The 17,970-nt window shown below is 45.2% G+C and overlaps 1 protein-coding gene across 1 annotated transcript in view; it reads right to left on the bottom strand.

Moving 5' to 3' along the window:
* Window positions 1–15,345: 15,345 nt before the first annotated feature.
* St6galnac5 (ST6 N-acetylgalactosaminide alpha-2,6-sialyltransferase 5) overlaps window positions 15,346–17,970 on the bottom strand; it is a 159,949-nt gene continuing 157,324 nt past the window's right edge. Inside the window, exon 5 of the mRNA XM_027395179.2 lies at window positions 15,346–15,577. Within this exon, the coding sequence (XP_027250980.1) occupies window positions 15,346–15,577 (232 nt within the window). The remainder of the gene's footprint in view (window positions 15,578–17,970) is intronic.

The following is a 17,970-nucleotide window of genomic DNA, read 5'->3' as shown; positions in this document are numbered from 1 at the left end:
GTAATTAAATCACACCTAAGGACATACACTGGAAAAGTAATAGAAGTGAAGGTGGAGGAGGAAAGTGAAATCAAATGAAACAATCGAACAGAATAAAAATAGCACTTTCAACAGGTTGAAAGCAGAAACAGAAAACACAGAAATGAAAAAGCCTAGAGAGTGTGACAGAGGCATTGAAATTATAGATGTTAACATCTGAACCTGAGAATTTCAAAGATGTACTTGTGAATAGAGCTAAGATGAAAGAGAAAAAATATTTTAAGGTGAAAACAATAGAAAAATGAAATGAAATGGAAAGAACAAACCAGGTAGTGGAGAGAATGTGAAGGAAGATTTCAAATGCTAACATCAGGAATACAACATTCTCTAACTGCTAAACATTAAGGAACAAAACAAACTAAAAATAAATATGAAGATAAGAGATGAACAACTTAAAACAAGGCAAGCACAAAAACCATTTGAGTCACCTGCTTTTGAAAGACATCTGGTTTCGGTTAACTCTTGTTCTCAAGGAACCATGAATTCTAGAAGTTCTGTCTGTGCTTTTCATTTCCGAGTTCAGGTTCTCTGCAGAGTGCCCCTCAAGATTACTTCATGTCAAAGCCAGAGGCAGCAAGCCTTTCCCTAAAGGCCCTGTCTCCTCCTGTGTGGGGTGGTGTTTAGTACCTTGAGGAGGGCCTGGCGTGGCTGGTCTGGTCCCCTGCCCAGCCATCTTTCACAGTGCCCTGACATCCAGGGGTAATACTCAGACTTTGCGCCTGCCTGTATAACAGCCGTGATAAGTTCTTTGGGTTCCCCTTCTCTTCCATCCACAGTTCACACATCCCCGTTTTTGTAGTATCTCTGCAACCCAGGTAGACAGCAAGCTGGTGTTTTTCACACTGTCATCCACAGTAAAATAATGTGTTCCTCATGGTGACTTGGGATGTGTGTATGCGCACATCTGTATAATGGCAAAGGAAATTGTGTTGAGTAAAGCCGTCTTTTATGCCATGTTATTTCCTGTTCTTCTGTAGTCTATATCAGAACTGTCTCAGATGGGAGGAATGGCTATGGTTTCTAAAAACTTTTTTTTATGTATATATATTTGCATCAGTATAATTGAAGAAAACTGAGAAAAATACCTCTGGCTTTCCTGGCACATAGCCCCTTTAGTTTTCCCTTTACTGTATTGTACTTGTCTGACTTCCCAGAAGTGTCTTACTGTCATCTCCAGACCTCCCCTCAAGCCAACTCAACCAGAGCCCAGAGAAGCACAGTCGGGGAAAGCGCCCCTGGGTTGGCAGTTACAGGCACATCTAGAAATGCACCACGCTGCTCCTGTTGCAGCCAAGCTCATCCATGCTCTGTCCATGACACTGGTGCGGAAGCAGCACCTTTCATGCAAGCCACACAGACTGTGTCTAAGGTGCTCGCAGGAGGAGGCAGGGGCCTGAGTCCTACAGAGAAGGACTCCAGGGGAGTTTCTAAAAGGGTCATTGAGCTGAACGTATCTGTGGGATGTAACCTCTTTTGAAATTGGGAGAAAACCCAATAGAAATATGATTAGTTATGAAGTAGAGTGTCCAGGAGAGATTTGTCTTTGGGCCTAGCTCTCCATAGCACTCCACAATGCTGTAGGACCCATCTCTCAGCCCTGCTGCCCTTGATTCTATTCTGATGCTGGCTCTCTGTGGGTGCGAGTGTAACACACCTTGACCCTAAGGCAGTATAAGCTGGAAGGAAAGAGTTTGGGGGGTCACGTTCCAATCTCAGCCACCGTGTCTGGGGAGAGAGGGTGTGCCAGTGAGTTTCAGCCTGTCACAGGCTATTCCAGTGGCTGGGACTAGAGTGAATTCTCCACAGACCACTTGGTAAGGAGCAGAGGGATGGATTTTCCAAGGAAAACATTGGAATCTGTGATCTAGAGAGCAAGAGAATGGAAAACGGACTGCCAGAGGTCCCCATCTGTGTGAGAGGGGAGGAGCTGGCAAGTCCTGTCAGCAGGCAGGGACATGGGAGGGGAAGCTCTTGGGGTGGAAGGTGCATGGGGTTACCCAAGTCACGTGGTGGGGCCAAAGCTTGGGTGCTATGAAGGCTGAGACAGGCTGATGTGGCCAGCTGAGTCACAGGCTATGATGAGGATGTGTGCGGCAGCCAGTCAAAATGAAGAGCAGACTCACGGCAGGAGGCGGGAGGAAGGCGGGGCCTGAGGATGACTGCAGGCTCTGCAGGGTTAGGGTGGGAGCCAAGAAGGGCGGCTGTGCTCGAGGACTCGGGGCTCTGGGCCTCTCCAGCTCATAACCCTAGGAAATCTGCCCAGTTTGTTGACAAAGCATACACCTGGGCAGGCTCTCACTGTGCACGTATGTAGACACATAGTACACACGTATGTGGGCACACACTGCACACATATGTAGACACACATTGCACATGTGTGTAGACAAACTGCACATGTATGTAGACACTGCACACACATGTAGACACACCACACACATGTAGACACACTGCACATGTATGTAGACACACTGCACACGTATGTAGACACACCACACACATGTAGACACACTGCACACGTATATAGACACACATTGCACATGTATGTAGACACACTGCACACGTATGTAGACACTGCACACACATGTAGACACACTGCACAGGTGGTGGCTGGTATTAAGGGAGGGGTTCATCTTTAGAAAAGCAAGTCACTAAGGTTTCTCTGCGTTAAAGCTATTTACAGGTACACTGGGAAGACGACTGGTGGTCTGGTACTGAGTTCTGCTGTGATGCTTTCTTTAGGAAAGAGGAAAGAGTCAATCCACAAAGCATTGCCTTATCATGTGACTTCCATCCCTACTGAGCTTTGGTGCTGTGCTGCTAACATGGCCATACCTTCCAACTCAGAATTACGGCGTGCAGTCTCTCTTTGGGAGCTCTGTCTTCTTTGCAAGTGTGCCGCTCGCCCTCGCCGCCGTCAGCTAAGCCCTGACCCCAGCGGAGCCTGCAGCTCTTTTGACAGTTTGTCCATGCCAAACAAAACAACAACAGCAAAAACACTGACATTTTGTCCGGACTTAACCCTGACTAAAAATGCCCAAGCATTTAAAAATGATACTTATGTATCCCTTAAAGTCCAGGGTGGAAGAGGTGACATCTGGGTACCACTAAGAGGAAGTTAGTGGTTGTGTGGAGGGACACGGTGATCACTGCCGAAGCTGACAGGTCCGTATGGTGAATGAGCCTGGAAAGGGCTTTGGAAACATGTGATTGAAGGGAAAACCAAAAGAAGGAGAATGGCTTTCTCCTTTTAGGCCAGCGTTAGCGATGATATGATAGTGTTAGTATCCCAACCACCTGTGGCCTCCTCCACAGCATCCTTTAAGAAAGTGCTTGGGATCAGGGAGCAAACGCCGGGTGCCTCAGGCACAGGTGAGTTGTCAGTTTTCTCTGTCCTCTGGAAAGCTTCCTCCCGAGCACCGAGCAATGATGCCCTCATTGGCTGTACGCTCAGCCTGAGAGTGGGGACTGCATCTGCGGTGACAGAGGTGACCTTATGGTGACAGGCCATGACCAGTGCAATGAACTGGCACTGTAATAGGCAAATGTAAACTTTCTGTTTATCTGGGCGTTCTCCAGAGTATCTTCTCATGGGATGCACAGAAGGACTGGTCCTCAGCCTTTGCCCTCTGCCATCCCCCAAGCTTGTTTCCTGGTGGGAATTTGGGCCTTTGGGAGGTAATCAGGTCACAGTGCTAGGACACATTCATGGGGCATGTGCCCTTTTTAAAGAAGGGCGGGTCGCAGGGTCCCACCTGCCTGATACATTGGAGATCAGAAGTACCTGAGTAAGCTGGGAAGACAGACGGTTCTTCCTTACTATATCCTTCAGGCAGAAATATAGAACAAACAATGAAAACAGCAAGAAGTCAATATTTAACAAACAACACAGTCATAACTGCTCCCGGCAAGAGTCATTAATGGATGCTAGGACTGATAAAAATATAATGAGAAATGATATTTGCATATTCTCAAAATACCACCACAGAAGATTCCTGATAATTATAATTTTTCATAGAGAAGACCTCAAACATTTCCTGTAGCCAGGACCTCCCAGAAGAGCAAAGCTGGGGTGTGAGAGAGAGAAAGAATTAATGAGAATGTAAGTAGAACCATAAGGTTCTCAACAGAAAATAAAAGAGCTGGGCGGTGGTGGTGCACACCTTTGATCCCAGCACTCGGGAGGCAGAGGCAGGCGGATCTCTGTGAATTCAAGACCAGCCTGGTTTACAGACTGAGTTCCAGGACAGCCAGGGCTGTTTCACAGAGAAACCCTGTCTCAGAAAATAAAAAGAGAGAGATTAAAAATTAATTGCTAGCTAAGATTTCTTTAAGGTAAGAAATAAGAAAACCAAAACAGAACCCTAATGGAAGAAACAGAATCACAAGAACAGAATTTTATCAAATTGAAAGCAAGCATAATCAATTGGTATAAAAGCCTATTATTTAAAAAAAATTAATGAAACTGATATTTACTGAAGATGATGGGAGAGCAGATCACTGTTTTAACTTACAGTGTCTGTGAGGCCGGTGTGAGAAACATGTAGTGTGGAGTCACTGAAACTTGCACCATTCAAATCAAAAAATGACAGTATATTTTTTTATAAACGGAACTAAAGCAAGATGATGTAATGGACATTGCAAAGGAAAGACTCCAGTGTTCAGCAGAAAAATGCGCTTCACAAACGGAAACAAAGTAAAGTTGTGTGTGACAAGCAAAGTCAATGGGACTCCATTCCAGAAGACCTGCCTCTGACAGTCGGAAGCTAAGGAAGAAGCTCCCCTCAGGTGTGTGCATGGACAGATGCAAAAGAATGTTGATAGTGTAAGCCAGTAATTGATAAAGAATAAACTTTATGGCTGTCTTAATAAAAAGGTAAAATGGATAATAGCACACAGTGTGAAGGAGTTAATAAAGTTAAGTTACTCTGATATTTCCATAATTTCTTGAAAGTATTAAAAGTATTAATCATAGGAAGATTAGAAGTCAGTAATAAATATTACATTAGAATGATCAAAAATTCCTAGGAAAAGATAGACAAAAAGATATGGTTGGCCTCTGTCTTAGTTATTTTTCTGTGTGCGCTAAAATACCATGACTAGAGAAAGAGCAGGGAGGCATGACAGCAGGAGTCTGGGACAGGAGACTGAGCCACACATGTCCACCTCACACAGGAAGCAAAGAATAAAGTTAAATGGGACAAGGCTCAAGTCTGCCTTTAGTGGTGTCCTCTAGAAAGAGTCCATCTCCTAAAGGCTCCATCAGCTTCCAAAACAGTGTCACCAACTAGTGCTCAAACCATCAAATCCTCTATGTAGCAAACTTCCAAATTGTAACCATAAATTAAAAGAGTTGTCTGCAAACAGATCCATAGAATCAATGCATCTCCACTGAAAACTCTGTGAGGTTCTATTAAGCACAAAAGCTTATCCTCTTGTAACATTATATATGAAATAAAGTGTGGCAAGAATAGTCACAGCAATATTAAAGATGAACAAGCTAATGCATTTTCTTTAGAAGTCAAGACCGATAAATGTATCATAGTTCTGTGACATATCGGAAAGTAAAACAGGGCATAATTCAGAATCAAGAAATCATCCAATGACTCACCCCCAGAGTAACATCCAGTGCAGTGGAGAAGGAGTGACATTTACAGTGAACGGCTGTGTCTGCTGAAGGACCCAAGTGAGAAAAGAAACAACTTGGCCCAACCTTCACACTGAGCCTCAAGTCGATTTGAGATGGATTCTAAATCATAGTTGAAAGGGGAGAAAGAATAACACTTCTAGTAGAAACAGGGATTAGCTTCATGATCTTTAGAGCTTCATGAGCTTTAGAGCCCGTAAGTAGGACACAAATTGCATTGTGTATAAAATATAAGTAACTTGGACTTTCATAAAATTAAGTTTTAGTCACCAAAAATATTTCATTAAGACAATGAATAGCCAAGCAACACACTGTTATTCCTGTCCAATCAAAGACTTGAGTCAATACTACATAAAGGCAGAAAAATGCATGGCACCTCAGTAAAAGGTCAGGCAAAAACCTTGAGCAGGAACCTCACAGAATATGCTGTGCCAAAGGCTAGACAAGGGCGTTTAGGAGGCTCAGTTCAGTTATGTGTCACAGATAAGTCTAAACAGCCACTGGAGATTCCACTGCACAGCCTTGGAAGGGTTAAAGGTAAACGAAGCAACTGGAGCTCTCAGTTATTGCTGGTGGGAGTGTAAATTCGTCCGACCACTTTGGAAAATCATTTAGCATAATCTGTTGAGACCCGGAAAAAGCGTCAGATGACAGCATTACTCTTTGACCTGTGTCCGTTAGGGGTAGATGTTCTGTCATCTGTTATACATGGAATATTTCACATGCCAAAGTCCTAACTCCAAGATGGTGTCTCATGAGTGGGATTATTGTTTACAAAAGAGACTCCCAAAGGACTCTCATGCCCTCTTTATTTACCTGGGAATTAAGGGTGTCCTCATCAGAACCTAATGACAGTACAGCCAGTCTCATCTTGGTCTTTCTACCTGCAGACCCATGAGAGATACGTTGTTTGTAAGTCACTCTCCTCGTGGTGTTTTGTTATAGCCCTTGCAACTGGAGTAATAGTTCACCAAAGTACAGGAATAAGAATGCTCCAAACACCTTCACTAATAACATATCTAAATAGTAAACACCCACATTAGAATCACTGGTTCTAAAGTAATGTGCACTGTATGACAGCGAGACAAAGAGCTGTTACTATGTGCAGTAATGAAGATAAATCTTTTGGGGGTAGGACACTAAATAATGAACCCTGGTCCTCATGCATACCTGGCAAACAGCCCATTACTGAGCTATATCCCAAGCCCCACAGATAAATCTTAGAAGCATAATTTGGACTAAAAAAGATAGATATTAAAATGTATATAGCACTGGATTATGTTTGGATGAAATATAAAAATAAGCAAAACAAAGTTTTCTGACAGTGGAGAGAGCCAGTGAAATGGTTGTGTTCTGTACTTTCGACCTTGGCTGTGTAGGTCTGTAAGGTTCATCAGTCTGTTTGCTTGCATTTGTGACTCTACTGATGGATAATTGTAGGATTTAGCAACTTTTTAAAAGGGAGAATTTTTTTTAAGGACCAAGCAGGATATTCCTCAGAGAGAACCTGCAGTAATTAAGGGTGGGGAACGTCTACACAGGGACAGACAATGGATTAGCATTGACCAGACTCTGTAATTTAAGAAAGGTTTTGCGTGAGAGAGAGATGCCATGTGACAGGGATCAAGCAGAGAGGTTTTTTATTAGGGAAAGGGATCATAAAAAGCGGAAAGAGAAGAAGGAAGAAGGAAGAAGCCTCCGGAGACAGGAACAGCAGGAGAAAGGAGAGAGGAAAGAGGAGAAAGAGGACCCAGACAGAGAGGGAAAGAGAGGCATGGGAGGCGGGCGGGGCCCTTTTATACAGGAACATGGTGAATAGGCACAAGTGGTGCTCTTAGTGGCTGCAGCTGAGGGCACATCCTGTCAGGACCCCAAGGACAGGCCAGTACAGATGCCTGAGGACTGACACAGACTACAGAGGGCAGAAACAAACACCGTGATTATGGATGATTACGGAGAGTGAGCAGAGGTCATGGGGGAGAGGAAACTTTGAGAAACAGTGCTGGAGCAGGTGGTGTCTGTATAAAAGGCGGTGGCTTTTATCATACAAAGATCGGGGCAGACACTCTGAAGGGGCTGAGGGAAGCACGGGAGAGTAGTAATGAGGAGCCGTGGTGGCCGTCAGGAGGGCTGGTGCTGCAGCCACGTAGGATGGAAGACAGGCTCTCCATTAGGGGACACCACAGAGTGGAAGACGCCGTGACGACACAGGTAATCAACAGAGTGGTGACAAGGAGAATTCACCCCCTAAAGGACACTGATGACGGACAGACCGGACATTCCATTCCAGTCTATCTCTGCAGGTCCTCGAGTTTACTGTGGCAACTGCAGCAGCCCGAGTACCTCAGGGGAAGCCCACCCTGGCACAGGTGAGTCATGGAAGCTGCCTGCTCACAGCTCCCAGCAAGACTTGACGGCAGCTTAGTCAATGGGAGAGTCTCTCCCTGGCAGTTGTTACTGCTTATAGAACCGTGGGCAGGAGACTTTGAATCTTGTAGTTTTCAGAACTTTCTGAGCCTTGTAAGTTTCCTTTATTTGGGCTTTGTATGTTTTGCTTATTTCCTGAGTCCTCGGAGCCTTTCCCCTTGCTCCAGGAGGGAGTGTTTCAGTTGGGAGGAAATAGCTACACCGGGACTATTCTTTAAAAGGAAAAAAGAAGCAAAGGAGCTTCGTGGGAAAATGGTGAGGAGTGACAGTCATTGGCCAACGAGGTGAATCCTGAAAGGAGACGTGCAAATTAAGATTATCACGAGTGTGGTTCGAACCCACTGACAAAGTGGAAACTTACCTGGAAATGCTATGTGAAGAGTGTGGACAGCACCGCTTAGAGGTCAGAGACCAGCCACTCCGGAAGTCAGTCTGGTGACATCTTGCCATGAAAACAGCTTTGCTGTGCACACAGCCTAGCATTTTCATTCCTAGCTATGTGCTCTAAGAAATTGTATGTATGGAATAGAACTTGCCAAGAATTTTCATAACACTGAAAAAATTGTAAGTTGTAGGTATTAGTGACGACTGATAACAGGGAAGACCAGGTTAAAAAAAACAAAAGCGAGTGATACAGTGTGTTGCCAACCTTCTCTGCTGAGTTGCTGTCTTGTGACCACTAAGAATGGGTGCGCTGATGTCAGAGAGAGAGAGGAAAGGAGGTAAGTGTTTATTAGTGAGGGAAAAAGCTCCTGGCAGCAGAGAGGGGACCAGTGGTGGGCTGCTGACAAAGGTGGTGTCTGGAGTTTATTTACAGGCTCAGATTGGTTTGGTGTATACAAATCAGGTGAGAAGTAAATACCAGTTAGGAGAGGGCTCACAGAACTGGAAAGGGCTCCATTCCCCACCCCGTTACAGACAGTTGCTGTGGGGAGGGACGTGAGACCCTTGAGGGTGGAGGGAATCCGTTTCCATTTCCATCTCCCGCATCAGGCTTCTGGTCCCAGCCGGGATCCCTTTATCTCCATCTCTGGTTGTTCCAGGGCTCTATTTCTCTCCACCTCCATGGTATGTGATATTCAGTATCACTGCAACACAGTGATACTGAATAACGGTGAAAATAAACTAGCTATGAGAAAAGAAAACAAACACACCCAGGAAGAGAGGTGAATTTCAGGAGAGATTCATGCGGTCTCGTAGCATCGTATGATAGTTATGGACGTGCAAAGTCAAACAATGCAATATTCACAGATTAATCTACATGGAACAGAATGAGTTAGAAAGCAATGGGGTGGAGACCTGGGAACGTATGTGGTTAGGAGGGACATGCAGGTGGCTCCAAGGGTGGTTGGTATGCCTGCTCCATAACTTACATAGTTGTGCATATTTAGTGAGTATCAAAGGCTATACATTGAATATTCTGATAGAAATTACTACCTGTAAGATTAAATTTCTGTCAAGAACTCTTGGTGAAAACAAAACAACTCCAGAAGTAGTCTGTCTGGCTCATAATCTCCTTTCCCCGTGAGGTGTGTTATGACTTTGGGAAGTTACTCAAGTGTTTCTCTTCCCTGCATTTCTGTCTGCAGCCCCGACTATAGTCTTGCCTGGCTACTGGCCAATAGGCATTTATTTCCCAACCAATAAGAGAAATGTATATTCACAGCATTCAGAAGAACGTCCCCCATCAGTCCTGTGCCTCAGGGTTTACATCTATAAATGGGAGCAGTGAAAATACAGGGTTATTTTAATTGCTAAATGCATTTATAGAGGGAAAAGCCCATAGCAAAGTTGGATAATGAGGTTTGCCAAGGATCAGCTTACATTGACAGTAGCTTGGAGGGCCAGCAACTTACCACCTAGTATTCTCAATTTCCTATTTGAAAAAATGGGGGGATGGGAGGTGGGATTGTGGTAAAACAGGATACATGTTATAAATGATATATAAAACACATGAGATATTTAAAGTAGTAGAGTGAAACATTTTGATTTATCCTCGTTGGATTCCCTAATTTGGAAACTGAAGAACTAATTTCATGGTAAAGAACCACAGATGCAGATGACTACATGGGAGCAGGAATGCTCTCCAGGACACAGAGGTGACTACATGGGAGCGGGCATGCTCTCCAGAACACAGAGGTGACTACATGGGAGCAGGAATGCTCTCCAGAACACAGAGGTGACTACATGGGAGCAGGAATGCTCTCCAGAACACAGAGGTGACTACATGGGAGCAGGAATGCTCTCCAGGACACAGAGGTGACTACATGGGAGAGAGCATGCTCTCCAGAACACAGAGGTGACTACATGGGAGCGGGCATGTTGTTCAGGACACAGAGGTGACTACATGGGAGCAGGAATGCTCTCCAGGACAGAAAGCCCAGCATGAGTGAGGGTCTTCACACTGTCCCTGTTGAGTCTGTTTGAAGTCCTGCTCGAGTGACTTTTAAACAATTCCAAATGTGCACTAATGGGGAGAAATGTCTAATTATGGTCCAAGAGCAAGCGCCACCCTCCTTCCAGAGTCTCAGTGCCTCTTCCTCAGCGTTAGCAAATGCAGCTGTGGTGGTTGGCTGAGGTTGTGGAGGGACAGAGTGAGTGTGGGAGTGTCGTCAAACTCAAGAAGGCAGTGACCCCGTCCTGTGGAGAGAAGCCCTGTGGGAGCAGCTCGCTCACCTTTCCCGCCTCTACTGCCTTGCCCTCTCCTGCCGCCAGGATGACAGGCTCCAGGGGCAGGCCGAGGTGACTGCAGAGGCCCTCATGTTCTCCCCCTCGCTTCCTGATAGGGATAAAGCCGGATCTGCTTCACGGGAACAAAAGTCTCTGCTTTTATGCTATCTCCTTTTTTCCATTTTTCTTTTAAGATGAGCGTGTCCTTAATTTTGACGCAGCTTTCCCCAGCACCTTCACGAGGCAGTCAATAAGGTGAAGAGGAGCTGTTTGTTGCCTCCTTTTAGCCTGTCTTCTGTGGTCTAGACACTGGAGTCAGAGTCCTTGCTGCTTTTTTGCCTGTCTGCACTTGGTGTAGCATTTGTCAATATTAAATTTAATTTGTGCTCAGAGCACTTTGCTAACGGTGAAAACACAAAGCTCACTGAACTTTACCTTCCCTGTGTGTTCAGTCCAGGCAGCATTAGCAAGCCTAATGAACTCTGCAAGGTTGTCCTACCCATATGTAGGTCAGTTCTGTTGACTGAACACATTGTATGTTTAGAAACTGACCTTGTAAAACCCACTTGAAATTTATCTACCTCCCAACTCGACGAACCACTCGCTCTTTTACAATAGAATGGATTTGTGTTCGAGTATCAATCCAATGCGTCAACATTAAAGTGGACAACATCAACAACAGACATTTATTGAGCGCCTATTGTGTGCAAGGCACTGTACTAGGTATGGGGCTACAAAGACAAAGGAGAGACAGCCCCTGCCCTCAAGGAGCTTACAATCTCATCTAACAGACACATACATAGAAAGACACAGGACAATCCAAGGTAGCATGTCATATGGGACACAGTACAAAACAGGATCTCAGCCTTTTGTTTTTTCATTTCCATTTCAATACCCTGAGTAGGTGGGGGAGTGAGCTACAACCTTCTGAGCCTTCAGGACAGCCTCACCTCTTTCCACTTCAGATGTCTTCCTGTATGGCTAAAACCTAGGCCATCGACGACTCCTCTGCCCTACCTCCTCAGGCTTTGCACTTTAGGTTTTTCAGGTTTGGTTTTTTTTGTTTTTGAGAAACTTCAGAGAGGGTGACACTCGGCCCTGCTTTTCCAAGATGGCCCCACTTTTGGGGTTTAAGCCCCTTCCTTCCCCAGTTTAGGCCAGCCAGGAGGCACATCCACAGTGCCTTTGTCTTGGAGTAGGGTAGACTCTTGAAGCCACCACGCCACTGCTCTGGGAGGTCTACACCGAACCTGTTCCTCCACAGGTCTAGAGTTAACAGCACACTGGGAAGACCTCCCAACGCAACACTGGAGGGTTTTAGCAGACAGGGGCGTCTGGAGAGGTTGATGGCAAAGAGATGGGGGCTCAAGAGAAGCAGGAAGATGAAGGAAGAGAATAATCTGTGGGAAACATGCAGACCAGGTGAGAAGCGTCTGTTTGGGTGGGATTCCCTCTGGGAGACCCAGGGTCATCAGCCAGGGCAAGTATGGAGAAGTACACAATGGGTGTGTAGGTATTTAAACAGTAGGTCTTTGTCCTAACGGAATTCTATTTTCCCTCTCACTTCCTACCATTCATTTACCTTCTAAATTGTCATTTGAAAGCTGAAATGTGGTGTTTATTTCACTATGAGATTATGTGTCCATTTTAATGTCGTTTGGGTGGCTCAGAGATGGGAGGCCTGGAAGACAAGAGGCACCTTGTCTCTAGACAGCAGCAACCCAAGGGTTCCAAGAGGCCACATAGCTTACCCTTTAGGCGCAGGACTTTGCTGTTTGTTTTTGTTTAGTTTTATGAAGCACTGAACTCCACTTTCTTAGGACCTTTGTGTCCCTGAATCAATCTGTTTCTGTGTCTAGCCCTAAGGAGTATAAAGCAGGGTGAGCAAAGCACAGGGCTTAGCTCCCTAATGCCCGTTTGTGGGAATGGGAATCACACAGCCAAGTCCCCACACAGCACGCTGAATATTTACCTCCTAATGTTCTTTTAATGTGCGCTTTCTTGGGTGAATATTTACTGTAGAATATTAAATGTGAGATTCCTCTTTTTATGGGCCATTTGAAGTGATTCATTTTGTTTGTGAATCCCTGTATCTTTGCCCATAATGGCTATCTATTGTAATGGCCTCTGCCAAATGTTCTTGTGTTGAAATAACAGAAGCCATGGATCGGCCAGCTGTGGCATCGTATTGCTGTGGTTTTAAAATCGAGGAGGAGGCTGACGATGCCACTGGGGAGAGAAGAAAAAGGTGTGGAACACACCAAGTATGACTGTGACTTCGCAAATCCCAGAATCATGAAGTCTGTAAACAGGGTTTTGAGTCTTTTATATCCGAGTTTATGTTTAATGGTGTTGAATGGCATTAAGCCTGACAGTTGTGAAATGATAGTGGTAAGACATGAATTCAATTGCCCACAACCAGGTCCATCAGCGTAAGCCATCAGAGCTCTCGGCGTTTTCTTTAATACTGCACTAAAACCATGACCCAAGTGATAATTTCTTACACTTAGCTACACCATGTTTTTGAAAAAAATATGAAGTCACATATTGTAGCTACATGTGAATTTAAAATATTTGCCTGTGAAAGAGCCAAGATTCTGGGCATTTGGTTGCTTCTCATCCTTTTGAGTATTTGAGACAAAAGAAATGACAAAGGATGGGCTCCTCTTGAGGCTCTTTGTGGGCTTTTTCTTCCTTTTAAAAAAGAAAACCACAAAACCTAGAGATGCTCAGACATGTGCAATAGTGGGTCAGGTAACAGAGTTGCATTCTGGCAGGTAGACTTTTCCAAATTTCCCTAAGTCTAGGAATTGTTAAAGGAACTGCTTACATTTCAACAAATAATCTCTTCAAGGGATTGTGAAGGAGACCTGTCAATCACTGTGTGCAATTCTCACCCTTCTTCCTGTGTTCATGAAAAGAAAAAGGTTCCACTGTGGCAGGATAAAATTCATTTTCCTACAAAACCTCAGAAGACACTTTCAAAACAATTTTACTGACTTTTAATAACCCAAGCCATACCACAATAATACTTTGTTTTTGCTGTCTGAATACCTGGACTATATTTGAGTCTCCACAATGGTACTCTGCATAATTAATAGTTGTAGTTAATGAAAGGGAAAGGGGCATTATCACTAATTAAGAAGAGGGGAAGAACTGGTGATATGAGACTCGCCCTGTCCTGTGTGTAAAGTAGTGCCTGTTCCCTCACAACATTAGCTGCTGCCTTCAAATCTGTCACTAGAGACACTAATGCTCCTTTGGCAGTATACGAGGAAAAGTCTAGTATATTCTTACTTTTCTGAGCAATATAACTTTTTAAAATGAAAACATGTAATCCTATTGATCTTGGATTTGAATGAAGTGAGTGAATCCCTCATATTACCCAGTGGGCCAGAGCAGCTCATGGGGCAGTGAGCTGTGAACTGGGGAGTGTCTTTGTGTTCTCTTCTCAGAAAAGGGCAGCTCTTGGCACTCACAGTCAGGGGGCATCCAGAAGCCTCCACCCCTCCCTCCTTCTCTCCCTTTCTTAGAGAGGCAAGGGATGGAGTTTAGACCAGAGAGGCCTGGGAGGAAACCTGATTTCCGCCAGAGGACCCTAACATCTTCACCCTGACTTGACGCTCCCAGCTGCTGTCTGGGTCCCATCAGTCCAAGTGTGCAGTCCCCATAGAGGTCAGCAAGGGGTGTGTACAATCTTAGCTTTGCAAGAGGAACTTAAGGGATCTTCTGATACGTTCTAAAGATGAGGAAAGCAGAGCTTAACGAGAAATTGCTTGTATCCGTTGCTGCTGAAGAAAGCTATTGTGTCTCTGAATCCCTCTCATTAGCATCTTTTTGTTTTAATAACATAGTTTTTGGTTTTCAATTTTGCTCTTTTGAACATTTATGTACATGAGAAAGCGTTATAGCTGTTCTCGTTATGAAAGAGCAATTTGCCTGAAGCTGAGGGGTTCAAACAGTGCCACACATTTCCACGTCACACACGGATTCCAAGCTAATAGAGAGCATTGTGAATGCAGTAACTCATCAGCTCAATTCTAGGCCATTCCAACCACCGTCAGGATTAAAGAGTCAGGAAGAATAAATTGCCACATAATCTATAAAAATACTGCCTAGAGTACACTAAAAAACTCTCAATAAATAAATAGCAGACATTTGCTTTATGAAAATCATTGGAGATGTGCTCTTCAGAAACATGTCCTTACTTTCAGGCTTTTTACAAATCACAGGGTCTGACAAATGACAAAGACTGTGGGTCAGGTGGATGTCTGTCTGTAAAGAAATGCAATGGAAGGTTCCTGTTTCGGTTTCGAAGGCAATACTTCCACCCTGGAGTGTTCCTAGCCATGGCAGTGTCACTGAATCGAGGGTTCAGTTTCCCTTTCGAAGAGACGATACTCATTAGGATGTATTCATTCAGAACCTTTTTCTGGCCTTGGGGTTCTGTCCATGGTGCTGACGGGCACCACTGTCCAGTTCCCATCCCCTGCCTGGAGTTCAAGTCCTTCCTCTCCTGGCTGATGGTGTGGACACCACACCTTCCTATCTGGCAAGTGCACTCCTCAGAACACAGGCTTGTCCTCCGCATGGTTCACAGAGGGTGACTCTGGTTTCCAGTGTGGTTGGAAAAAGTGAATGTTGAATGTCCGTGCCCAGTTCTTAAACACCCGCTTCTCCGTGATGAAACGGTGGTGACTGCCCTTGCGGCCCCGCTCATGCGAGAGGTACATTGTACATTCATCGGGTCCCGAAGTCTCGTAGTAATGGTAAGGTACTGAAGGGCGCTTAGGATCCCTGGGGGAGGAAAGTGAGGTAACTATTAAAGCAAAGCAGAGCAAAACAAAAGCCCAAACCACACACAACACAAAATGTGCCTTTTCATTGACCACTTCAAGAAGGATGTTATTCTTATGATCTGACGGACACAAATCACAATTTTCTCATCAAATGAACTTCAGCAGATGTTTTTGCTGGTGTTGAAGCAATAAGAAAACCAAAAGGGATTTGAGGCTGTAAAACATGGGCAGTGTCAGGGCCTACAAATGCGGTCGATGTTCCTGTCTCTGGCTTTAGGACGGTATGTGTGCATCGTTGTACCATTGTTTCCAGTTGCCACACTTGCTACTCAACTCCCCGGAGCCAGTGTTTGCCTCCTCACCGCTGCACTCTGTCTCCACAGGGGCCTCCCAGTGAGGCATGGCCTGGCTCCTCTGTGGAGTCCTGCCTTAAGCCACCCCGGCATTGCTCACTCTGCTTTAGGCATGCTGGACTTTCTGATTGCTGGCTGTACCAACCTCGTCCCACCTCAGAACCTCTGTACTTGAGGATAGCCACTTCTCCATGTGGGCAATCAAATGCATCCTGCTTGTGGGGGTTTGAATGAGAATGGCCTACATGGGCTCAAATATTTGAATGTTTGGTTCCTAATTGGTGGACTGTTTAGGATTAGGAGGTATAGCCTTGTTGGACAAAGTGTGTCACTGGGGATGGGGACTGGGGCTTTCAAAAGCCCACACCAGGCCCAGGCGCCCTCTCTCTGCCTCCTGTGTATGGACCAGGGTATAAGTTCTCAGCTATTGCTCCCGCACCACGTCTCCCTGTCATGATGGTCATGGACTAACCCTCCCCCCACAAACTGTAAGCAAACCCCCAGTGGCGTGCTTTCTGTTATAAGCTGCCTTGGTCCTGGAATCGCATCACAGCATAGACAGTCACTAAGACACCCTCAGTGCCTCACCTTCCACCCCTCACTCCACATGTCAGCCTCCTTAGTGTACGGATCTCCTTGAAACTGCTGTTCTTTACCTATTTAGTGAGGGCAGGGATTTATCTCATTTCTGGGACTGTGCCTAGTACAGCGGTAATAAACAATGTTTGAGTTTCTGTCCTTGGAAGGTATGAGCAGTGGAATGCCACACCACTACAGAATATTCTCCTCTAGTGATTCTAAGTCTGGTTTCATGGGGGTAAGAAGGAAAACAGACAGCAGACAGCCACTGTTTCATTCCCACTCTTGCAGATGATCACATGTCCAGAGTCTAGGTCCCTGGGTCCAGAAACTCTCAACTCCCATCCCTTCGGGGTAGGCTGACAGTCCTGACGTGCTTTCACTTTGTCCTCTGTCTCCGCCTCAGATAAGAACATTTGATCAGTTTCTTCAAGGTGGTAGACCCAGTTCTAGCATATGGATGCTGTGTGTGTGGTGGGCGCCTTGTTATAAGGAGACAAATAAATGTGCTCTGTTATCAGACTAGTCTCTGGCCTAGAACACTGTTCCCACTTCTGGGCTTGAAACTATAGACAGGTAGCTCCTTCAAGGTTTTCATCACACAACCCTTGCTGTTTTGAGCCACTAGTCATGTCCAGTCTGCTGCCATGTATATCCCAAGATAGCTACAAATGTAGCCTAACACGTGTGTACTCCACAATGGTATGTTACAAGGTCAAAAGGTCAGACACTCCTGCTAGGATAAGGCTCTTGCCTTGGCCTTTCAACACTCGATGCCCGAGGCCCTCCTCTAAGAAGAGCTATCCACACAGCTATCCCCAGCTTATCCTCACCTTCCTCTAAGATAAGTGATCCCCAAGACCTCCTCCTGCCAGCTACCTCCTATTCTTTTTCTTTGCAGGAGATCAATACTCAAATGAGTTTTAGAGGAGCAGCCTTCCAGGGGTCAGAGATCGAAGTCTTTTATCAGGAGAGGTGTCAAGTCTGTGGCTCTGACAACAATAAACCTCTGGGCAGCTTCTCCTCTTAGGTTAAAGTTGTTCCAGGAAGAGAGATTTATTTTCGTACTGCCAGCCCAGATGCTGTGCTGGGTTAACCCTTTGCATCTCTAAGTTAAGCCCATCTTGGATCAGGGACTGCTCACCTGTCCTGTCAACCACTGCAGTTTTTCACTGAATACTTATCCTAGGCCTGGAATAATGTAGAAAGCATTTCCAATACAGAAGATCCATGCTGGAGAAAGCTCAGGTAGGAACTGGCCCTACTTATAACCAACAGACAAAAGGGGACAGAAGAGCTTTCATGGTAAATCACACCTGTAATCACAGCACTTCAGAAGCTGAGGCAGGAGGATCACTGTGAGTACAAGGCTAGCCTGGGTTATAGAGTGGGACCTTCTCTAAAGCAAATATAAAACAGCAATAAATAAATAAGTAAACCAAAACTCAAACAAGCAAAT

The sequence above is a fragment of the Cricetulus griseus genome (assembly GCF_003668045.3).
Source record: "Cricetulus griseus strain 17A/GY chromosome 1 unlocalized genomic scaffold, alternate assembly CriGri-PICRH-1.0 chr1_0, whole genome shotgun sequence".
Classification (NCBI taxonomy): domain Eukaryota; kingdom Metazoa; phylum Chordata; class Mammalia; order Rodentia; family Cricetidae; genus Cricetulus; species Cricetulus griseus.
This window is presented reverse-complemented; position numbering and strand designations above follow the sequence as displayed.